This window comes from Bacillus rossius, chromosome 8 (assembly GCF_032445375.1).
Source record: "Bacillus rossius redtenbacheri isolate Brsri chromosome 8, Brsri_v3, whole genome shotgun sequence".
NCBI lineage: Eukaryota > Metazoa > Arthropoda > Insecta > Phasmatodea > Bacillidae > Bacillus > Bacillus rossius.
In genome coordinates, this window is record NC_086336.1 from 45,576,155 (window position 1) to 45,587,358 (window position 11,204).

Genomic DNA, 11,204 nt, shown 5'->3' on the forward strand with positions numbered 1-11,204 from the left:
TGGTTTAGGAGTAATCGACTGCATCAAAATTACAGTTCGAATTGCATTGGCGTAATGCTTTTAGGTTGAAATTTGTTCAAGAAAAGGTCATGACAACCATTAAATTTGTATCTGTAACAATTTTTCTGTTTACTGTGCAATTTTCTTACCGTAATATATTAGGTATAATAAAAATAATTTCACTTCAAAGAATAAATAAATGCTTATCTTCTATGAATTGCTAAATAAAGTATTCCAGGTCATTACTTGGTTATTACATGAAATGTAATATAGTTAGAATTACTTGTTTTAAGAACATTTTCTTCAAATTAATAATATGGTCTTCGCTGTTAAATACTTCAAAGTATTTGAATATTTTAATTTTTACTGCGTACTTATAGTGGGAAAATATCTTGTATCTATTACCTACAAGCTTAGCTACAGAAAATAACGAACTTAAAATTTAATATGTTCAAAATAAAACTAAAATATATCCTCCTCCCACTTCCGTGCGCCGCTTTGCCTAGTTGAGTTTTCGTGTATCCTAATTATTTATATTTTATTTTTTAAGGAGTTTAAGCCTTCTGCGGATGTTTTAATACATAATCATTGCATATTATACTTTTCTGTAAATGCCATTATCTGGCACTTGTGAAAACATCAGCCAAATATTCACAATTAATTGATAAACAAAGATGAAAGACATCCAGTTCTGTCACTTAAAGTTTATTTCCTGTTATTCCGAGGCTGGGAAATGCTTGCGATTTAGCTTCGGCAGCCACAATTTCAAGTATTTTTGACGTGAAAACGTCTAATAAATCGATGAACGCCGGCTGCACGCACGAAAACGTGTCCCGTTACGTACATTGTCCCGTTAAACGGTGTCCCGTTACGCTCATTGTACGCTTGCGCCGCACCTATCTCTTCCACTCGATTGGAACAACCATCGATTTGACTTTTTCGAGGCACATTAAACTTGAAACACTCCCATTCGTTTCCTACTTTTACTATCATCGTCCTATCCTTAACAGAATAACACAGATTGGAAGAAGTTAAATAGCAAACATGTATAAAAGTTATAGTTAAAATAATCTCTTCGTTAAAGTAATAAACATATTTGAATTAATGAGTGCAAATTAAAGTAAATTTATCAATTAAATTGTAGATTTCATTTCACTCCTTTGTATCCATGCAAAATAGTGATAATTCAATAAAAATGATTCAATTTTATTCATAAAAGTATGCAATCATTTCATCAATGTTTTGTTATGACGTTGTCACGTTAAACTATCGTCCGTAAACCGACTTTACAGACAACCAATATTTTTTTTTTCTGTTAGAAAAATTTGGAACTAGCAAAAAATAAAAATAAAAACAACCCAGGCGTGAAGCTGAGCATTAATTCATTATTTCTATCGCACGGAAGCCTTTTATCCGCATTGTTTGCGTAATTTATGCTGCTCAGTTTCCGAACATAAATGTCAGACCTGTGTTGCCGGATCCTAGCAAAAGTCAAGTTAAGGAACACCAGTGGTAGCATCGTCCCAATTACCCTCCCCCCTGTGGTTGGTCGTGTCGTTTATTAGTTTCACCGCTTGTCACCGAAATCACAACAGCGCTACAGCAAAATGTCGCGTTACTTGTGAACACGAGGTGTTCGTTCACACAAAAGAAAAGTAAAATAAAATAAACAAGATCAGTATTTTACATTTCCTGCCGTTACATACGCAGAAGACCAACGTCAGCCCTCAAGTTTTTCAAAGTGTTTTTTTTTAAACGACATATTTTCATTTAATTGTAACTTTCATACTGAAAAAAAAAATTGTGCGTGAACACATTTCAAACATTCCACAGATAAATTTGGTTAACAAAACGTTAGAAAATTTTTCATACGGTTTCGATAAGTTGTCACAATAATAAAAGTTACAGCAATTTATCTGTTTTTCAAAATAAATTTTCCGATTCAACCCTTTTGGTCGAAAATTTCCCATTAACGAAATCGACCAAGATTTTATATTACTTTATTTTATATATCAGTTTGGAAGTGTTGAGTGCAAAATTATGGCAGTAATAGGGGCCATAAAAATTGTGTTATATTACGAATGTATAAATAAACTTTCCAGTTGACTATGGTTTTGTGGTCTATGAAAATGAAACGAAAACTATTTAAACAATTTCCTGAAGTCGCGCCATGGTAATGGCTGCAGTAGATAGTCTTTCTTCGAATTCTACCTAAAATACACAAAAATTACTAATTTTTGTTAATGCGCCGGTCCAAACATTTTATGAAAGCAAAATTCTGACGGTCGTGTAAGTTTGAATAAAACTTTCGCTTTATCCGGAGAAGTCTGTACTGCCCGTCAGTTTCGGTCGCGATGAAGTCACAGATGTGCCGAACGTGATTGGTTGGAAAGTTGTTCGAATCGCGTTGAGCCAATCTATTGTGATTGCTCGTGGTGAATTCTCGTGGCAAAAAGAAATAATAATAACTCAAACTTCGCTAGAGCGACAAAGGGTTGTGCGTATTAGGTGAGGGAAATTATTTCCTTAAAATCATTTTATAAATATTATCTCCTGCACAGAAAAAAAAACCTTTACTTTTACAAAAGATTCCCTTCGAAACCAGTTGACAAAAAGAAATATTTTGTAATAACAAAATATATTGTAAATTTTTTACATCACATGACTATGGTTATTTGTGAATATTTGAAATACGCTTTCCTAAATATGCTGAGAATTTCTTACAAAAATTCCATTTTATATTTTATATTTTTCTGATGCTCCTTGAAGCATATTGTTTAAACAAAAATATATATACTCAAATATTCTATAATGGGACTTTATATTGTTTTATTATGTTTTAATAATGTGCGCAGTTAACACTGGAAAGCCATTCAAGGAACGGTTCACAAATAACTTTAACTACTTGAATTACTGGGACAAAAAAAAAGTATGTATGCCCGGGTAAGAATTCAAACCCAGTATTGCTGCGGACACTATTGTGGTGCAGTTTTTTTCATGTCAATGTACATATTTAAAAGTATCTATAATTTTACATGAATATTTCTGTTCCATTTACAAAAGTTTACAGTGCGTGCCATACACCGAAAATTAACATCGTTTGCAATTCAATTCCCCGTTTCCAATTACATTAAAAGGTGGAACTATTTATTTTTCAACGTTTGGAGTGAATAATTCATAACTGTAATGAATATCGTTTTTAAAAATCGGCTAACTGAAATACTAAACGATAAGTGCAGCAATACGAATAAAATAAATAAACATAACTTTACTGTGGCTCACGTTTCTTTCTAAATAACTAGCCTACTTTGAGGCTGACTGCACATTGGGGTATTATGATCCTCGCACTTACGGATTTAACTAAGGCTACGTGGCAACAAGCCGTACACAGAGTGCGACGGTCCTAGCAGACAGTTCAAAACAAAACGGTGTCGCCGCCTGGGACTTATTCTTGGCGTAGGGCCTACATTACCCGCTAAGCAAGTGCATTATGAACTTCACGTATTTATTAAATTAATGTGTTAATTTGTAGCCAGTTTACAAAAAAAATCGTGTTACACTAAAAATTATCGTACAATTATTGTTTAAAAAAATAGGAAAATAAACATTTCGTTGAATTAGTGATGTGTCGAAAACTATTTTTCTCAAATCAGACATGGAATTATATTCTTGAAAATAAAAAAGTTCTTCAAATCGAATGTAGTTCAGTGTAACAACAAAAGTTCCAAAGAAATAGTCAAGTCAATAAAATTTTCTTTTTAGAATATAATTAATATTTATTTACATATTTAGAAAGTATAAAACTCCGTTTTTTGTAACAAATGGTCCCTTAAGTGTTAACAAAACTATTATCAGAGCATTTTAGTTGGTGAAAAACACAAACCCTTCTTAATAGCTTCTATAGAAAAAATAATGTAGGCCTTGTTAACTACACAAATTACTGAATTTTTCTTCTTTAAATATTATTCTTAAAATCTGTTTCTTCCAACATGTAATGTTCCGAACACTAAATATATGTTGGTATTTGAAGACTTAAGGATTAGTTTGGCCCATTACGAATTTCACTACATTACAATAAAATAGAAACACACGTTCGTAACCGAGGCTGCCGCGAGGAGTGGCGTGAATGCCGCGCCGCTGTTCTGGATGCTTCGAGCGTCGGGTCGGTCCGGGATGACGCCACACTTCACAACCACTCCAGAAAGACGGCCAACGTGTACGAAAGCGGTGACGCCGGCCTCCGCGGGAGTTCACAACAGGCGAGTTGAGTGAAGTGTGAGTTCGGCGAGTGGCGTGACGTACAGCGACGGGACCGTGAGAGAGCGACTGAGTGACTCAAGACTGTGTGCGGACAGGTGCGAGGTAAGGGTGAACCACTGTCGAGCCTAGCTCCAGTGAGGAGTGCGAACTGTGGACTGGACAGATACTTAGTGATTTGTAATCAGACATTAAGTGTGATGATTTAATTAGTACTGTTAATATTAGTAGGAAATAAAACTGTGTAAAATTAATTGGGCTATCTTTACGAACGCGATTTCCTGTACTCGTAACAATATAGTGAAATGCTTAAAATTAATGAGTGACTTGCTAACACAAATATTTCCCCGTATAAAGTCATTGGCGTTTAGTATTGAAATAATACCAAGTATACACTAGGTTAAAGGTTATGAAACTCCCTTGAATGTGTGAGCTGTGTCTTAACGAAGGCAAAGTTTTTTTTTTAAAAAATATAAACATAATAAACGAATCGTTACGGCATAAAAGGTTTTTGAACTATCGGTTCTTATCTCTTCCCATTTTAAATTCACGTTATCCTCCATCCGCCAAAACGATCAGGGTGAGACCTGGAATTTTCGCGGTGTCATAAACGTGACAGGCATAGTCGTGAGTCAATGAGTTTTCTCTTGGTACTCCCACTCCCCCCCACCCAACCCGTAATTAATCCCGCCGCTGCTCCAGGTTATAGGTTTTTCCGTCGAACATCCATAATGACAGCAAATTAAGCCCTTGTTTATTTATTCCGTTTCACATTTAAAATTATATGATGTCAATTTTGTGCTTCAAAAATTTTTCTTATCCACACTATCAAGCTGACAGTTTAATATTTCTAGGGCTTTATAAAATTCCTCCCAGCCCCCCCCCCCCCCCAAAAAAAAATTTATTTTAATACTTAACTGGTAAGTCTTTATAAAAAAAAAAAATATATTGAAAAGTTTTACCCAATCCTTGAATACACTTGATACTGTTCATACTAAGGTATATTTACAACTTTTATTTTGTTTCTTAACACTGATATTTTTCCACTGTTTGAGATAATGGTTTGATTTTATATAAAAAAAAAAATCTACAAAAGCTTTTGTACTATTCTTCGGAGGGATAATCAACTTTAAAAGGATGCAATAATTTTTTCACGTTAAGGGAGATATTTTAAAATTTACATTTATTCAATAAATTTATCATATATATATCCTTTCTTGTTTTTTTTTATAAATAACGAGCTCGACGAATGTTATAAATCTCGTTATTTTAAGAAAATTCCAGGTGTCGATGGTTTTGGCGTCTACAAAGCATGGAATTAAAACTATATAAAAAAACCTCTTCTGGAAGTGCCACCATGGTAAAGACTGCAATGGGTGATTTTTCTTCGAAAGCTACCTCAGAAAAAAAACTATTGTCGTTCGTGTTGTTTCGTTCAAAGGGAAATACAAAGACAGCACAGGCCGCTGGTTGGCGGGGGGGGGGGGGGGGGGGGGGGGGTGGGGTAGGTAGAAGAAGAAATATCGATTCTCAATACATAGAACGCCAGTCACGAATGGAAGGAAGAGAGGGTTTGTGGAAAAGGTGTTGTTGGGAGGGGAGGGGGAAAAAACGGCTTATTTCAGACGGCGCGAAGATAGACGCTCCCCGGAGTTGCGAAGTGGAGATAAGAAAGGGCATTCAAGCGTCGTTCGCTGGCGTTGAAAAATTCACTCGCTTCTCCATGCTTTGCGATATGCAGGATAGCGCACGTGACTATAACCTCCTTCCTCTACCCCCTTCCCCTCTCTTTTTTTTTTTTTACGTCGGCCCGTTGTTCGCATTCCACTACGTCCCGCTACGTCCCGCTACGTCCGGCTACATCCCACCGGTTTCATGGCACCGTTTCGATAACGCGGAAAGTTTACGCTTACGAAAATCCCTAGAGTAAAAAATAACCGAATGTATTTGGAAACCACTGCTCTTTATCCATCAGGAAAAAAAAAGCCAGCTGTGTGCCATTGCAGCATTCAGCTGGGCGTACACTCGTTTTTGCTTAACTATTTGTGTGTTGTTTTTTTTGCTTTGGCAAACTGAACGCTGGTTTATTTTTTTTTAAGAATTTCTGTTATGGGGGTAATTTATTTGTAATTTTGTCTTTAAGTGAAGGTATGTTTTGTTCTAACTATTTGTATTGTATTTTATTATCACATAATTATTATCCAATTTAAGTGCATCAAGAATCAAAGAAAAGAACTCTGAACAAATTTAATTATTTTAAAGTTTAATTAATTATATTTTCGTCAAGGCAGTGTGCTATTCAGTTTTCGGAACTATTTTTTAAATTGTGCATTTGTAACTATGTTTGGCTAACTGTGTTATGCCATCTATGGTCACTTCCTTCTTCTTGGTGACCATCATGTGAAAAACTGTATTAATTTCTGCTCTTTATTTATCCACCGCATCCATGCGATAGTTTCAAGTTTGGGTAGCCGCCTATTGGGTGAGTTTTCGCAGATTTCTCTGGAAATCATGCTGGACATTTATTTTTAAATATTTCACCATGTAATTAGTCTTTTGAAATGTTTTTATAGCGGCCCACGAGTCATGGATCTGGAGTGCTTCCCTATGCCGGCCATGCTATGAACTACTTGTAACCCTTTGTTTGGAGTAGAGGATGTTCTCCTCTCTTTTCTGACGGCTACGGGATTCACTCACTCATGAATTCAGGAAAGTGATTCTTCGTTTTCATACTTCGCATGAAGCATGTGTTCGGCAGTAAATGTGGACAACCTACCTAAATTCATTTTATAAATTTTTCATCGTTTGTTTTTATTTTGTTTTGCTAACATAAATTTATGAATTAAAGTAACGTTAATAATTTATTTATTGTCTTGGGGCCCCATAGTTTTTTTAATTTAAGTAACAAATGTAACAAGTAACAAATGTAACAAGTAACAAATGATATTCTATTTATTGTTTATGAAGATTTATAAATAACTAAGTAATACTGTAATACTCATAAAGTTTTTTTAATATATCAAATATAACTGATGGTCTGAAAATGAGTTAGTTTCTATTTTAAAATATTACCCCCAAGTTAACAAGAAAATATTTCTTATTATTTTGTGAGCTGGTTGTTCAGTCGGCCTACCTTTGTGCTTAACTTCTTTTTCAACCTTGAGGTGGGACACCATTGAGCCTAAGGTTCAGGGCAACTTCCACTGCTAGCCTTTCTCAAAATGGTCAAACCTAACCAGGCTGGGAAAGGTTGGTAGAAAGTTTGGTAGCAGAGCATGGTTCTGGTGTTTTATCCTTGGGTGTTGTGTTGTGCATGCGTAGCTTTTTTTAGCTTGCATGTGTTGCTCCCTTGGAACCTTGCATGGCTTGGGGGTGACAGCAGTTTGGTAGTTCTTTTGGTGTTTTGTATTAATTTTTTTTGTTTGTTCGTTATGGCTACTTTGATTCCCGAGTTTCTCCTTAAAGATGAATTGGCATTTGAATGTCAATTGCGTGGTGTTCCCTGTGAGGACACTACTGCTGCCGTTTTGCGCAAACGATTGCGCACGGCACTTCAGAGTAATTTGACTGTTGATTGTGACAAGTTGGTCAATTTGAATCCCAATGATGAATTTAATCTGTGTGCCAGTAAAATTTTGGTACTGCAGGAATTAGTGTCAAACTTGGATGATGAAAATTTCGTAAGCACCTTACCTCGTGTCAAAAACCGTTTGGCCCACTTAAACAGACGTGTCCAGTGCCTTTTGGACATTCATTCCCCTAAGTTGTCAGAGGTGCAGATTGCATCATTAGAAACTATACTGATTGAGATTCAAAAGTTAGGTGATATCCTCAATAAATCTGAAACTGAGTTTTCGCTTTTGTGTGACCTAACCCCTGTGTCATCTATTGCACAAGTGTGTGACCAACTTGGTAGGTTGGCACTACCTACTTCCTTACCTCAAATTCCAGATGTTTCTCCTGTTCCAGGTCCTTCCAAACAGGATGTTGAACCTGTTTGTAGTATGACAGGTAACCTTGTCACATTACCTAACCTAACCTATGTTTCTGCTAAACAGCCCGCTAGTGCTAACGCACACATTGTTTTCAGTGGTGTACCAAGTACACATCAAGCAACAGCGCTGAGTAATAAAGTTTCATTTTCCAATGTGTTTGGGAAGTTAACCCACCCTTTAGAAAAAATGTTAAAGGATTTCCCAGCTACCGATGGTCTGCATATACCTAAGTTTCTTCATTTTCTTCAGCTCATTGTGAAGCTACGTCAAAGCAACTCCTTACATGAAGCTCAGTTGCTAGAGATTATTTACCCTTTTACCTTAGGTCCTTTGGCAGAGCGAACAAATTTGGCCATTTCTCAAAATCTTACCTTTGACAAGTACCATGAAGATATCCTGAGTTTTTTTATTCCCTCTAGGTTATTAACTCAGCTTCAGCTGAGCCATTTCAATCGATTACAAAAACCAGGTGAACCTCTTGCAGTTTATGTAAACGAAGTGAAGGAGGCAGCTGCCATTTTTCGTTTACAAGTCTCAGAGCAGGAAGTGATAAATACCATTTTAGATGGTTTGTCTCCTGAAGAGCGATCTAGACTTGTCTTTCTGTCTAAACCCTCTTCCTTTTCTGAACTTGATAGGATGTGCATCCATTCCCAGAATGTCAGATTTGCGGACTACCATCGCAATACACATTTTCCTCAGTCATCAAGTTTCAAGCAATCCAAGAACCTTGCTGGTTCATTTAGTCCTACACAATCTGATCGTGTTTATGTCAACAGTACTGCTAGTGGACAAAAGCAGTATAAAATGCCTGCAAATCAGGTGAACTTAGACCAGAAGCCGGTCTGTTATTTTTGCAAAAACCCTGGACATAAAATTAAAGAATGTAGGAAGTTGCAACAAAAAAACGCTCAGAGCAGGGACGCGAGGTGAGCCGCTTACCCTGCAAACCTAGCCTAAATAATGCGCAATATAACGCTCACCTGTTTCGACAAACCAAATCAGCTCTTTCTTTTCAAAAATACTTTGGAAGTAAAAATAAGCCTTACCCTGTCTCTAACATAAATTCTCCTAATTTGGTGGGGATAAATCCAGTTCCAGTCCCTCGGATTGTAGTCTCCTTTGGCACTTTTGAAGTGCAGGCTCTTGTAGATTCAGGTTCCACACGTTCTATTATTTCGCATGGTTTGTTTTTAAGGTTGAAAGAGGCAAAACTAGTTAAATCGGTTGAGAAAGGTCACTTTAAATGTTATACCGCCTCAAATGATGTGTTACCGATAGTTTGTTGTGCTATCATTAAGCTGAAAATTGCAAATTTTACATGGAAGTTCCCTTGTTTAGTCTCTAAAGATATTGGTTTAGATTTTATCCTTGGAGCAGACTTCATGTCTAAGTCTGGGCTTATTCTCGACATGCAAGAAAAAAATATTTCCTTTAAATTTCAAAAAAATCTCAAGATATGTTTTACAGATAGTAATCAGAGTCAGGATAATCTTGCCGAAATCAGTGTTGACCAAAACGGTAGTAATACTTGTGATCCTTTGAGCCATTTAAATGATGAACAGCGTCAAGCACTTAAAAGTGTATGTGAACAGTTTCCCAAAGTTTTAACTTCAGATTTAGGCCTTACTAAACTTCTGGAATATGAAATAAAACTCCATGATAAAAGCTATGTTAAAAGTCATCCTTATCGTCTGACACCTCCACAAATGGATATTTTAAGAAATGAGGTACAACAACTTTTAGACAAAGGAGTCATTGAGCAATCTACCTCACAATATGCTAGTCCTGCTTTCTTGGTCCCGAAACCCAATGGTAAACAAAGAATGGTTGTTGATTTTCGTCGTGTTAATCAGAAAATTGAGATTGAGTCAGTGCCTTTGCCAGATTTACATTCAGCATTTCATTGGTTTTCTAAAGCAAAATATTTTACTACCATTGACTTAAATTCAGCGTATCATCAAATTCCTCTAAAAAATGAGTCTAAGCCAATCACAAGTTTCTGTGTACCATGGAACCTTTATCAGTTTACACGTGTGCCTTTTGGTCTCGCCACGGGTGCACAAGTTCTCACACGTTTATTAGATCAAATTTTCCATGATGTAAAATTTAAGTTTGTGTACAACTATTTGGACGACCTGGTTGTGTATTCAGAAAATTTCGAAGAGCATCTTCAGCATCTCAAAGAAGTCTTGTCTCGCCTGGAAAAGGCTGGTTTAACAGTGAATCCGCAAAAGGTTAAATTTGCTGTTCATGAAATCTCATTTCTTGGCCACAATATTTCATCTAAAGGCATATCTATTGATCCAGAGCGCACTAGAGCTATCAGAGAATTTCCTCCACCACAGGATGTTAAGGGCATAGCCCGATTTATTGGCATGATTCAGTTTTTTGGCAAGTTCATTCCAAATTTAGCTGAAAAGGCAGTTCCCCTTAACAGTTTACGAAAGAAAAATGTTAAGTTCGAATGGGGAAAGGAACAGCAAAAGGCTTTTGAATCTTTAAAAAATGACATTATAAGTCCACCAATTCTTCGTATGGCAGATTTCTCAAAACCTTTCATCTTACAAACCGACGCTTCAGGTTCAGCAGTAGGAGCAGTCTTGGCGCAAGAATTTGATGGTTGTCGCCAACCTATTGCATTTGCATCCCGGACTCTCACTCAACAGGAAAAGAAGTCTACGATTTATGAACTTGAATGTTTAGCTGTTGTTTTTGGTATCGACAAATTTAGGCCTTATTTAGAGCATGCAGAGTTTTTGTTGGAAACTGATAATCAGGCTTTGTCTTGGCTTTTGGCTCATCCCCGACAGTTAGGAAAAATTGGTCGTTGGGTCATGAGAATATCCTCTTTAAAATTCAAGGTGCAGCATATCCGAGGAACGCAAAATGTTGTGGCGGATGCCCTTTCACGTATGTTTGATACAAACCAATCTAACAAACCTTCAAGCG

General features: G+C 36.4%; 1 protein-coding gene across 1 annotated transcript in view; it reads right to left on the reverse strand.

Moving 5' to 3' along the window:
• The window catches only part of LOC134535364 (uncharacterized), a 103,051-nt gene extending 95,618 nt beyond the window's left edge, over positions 1–7,433 (reverse strand). The window contains exon 1 of the mRNA XM_063374436.1: positions 7,391–7,433. Coding sequence (XP_063230506.1) covers positions 7,391–7,433 — 43 coding nt within the window. The remainder of the gene's footprint in view (positions 1–7,390) is intronic.
• Positions 7,434–11,204: the final 3,771 nt, after the last annotated feature.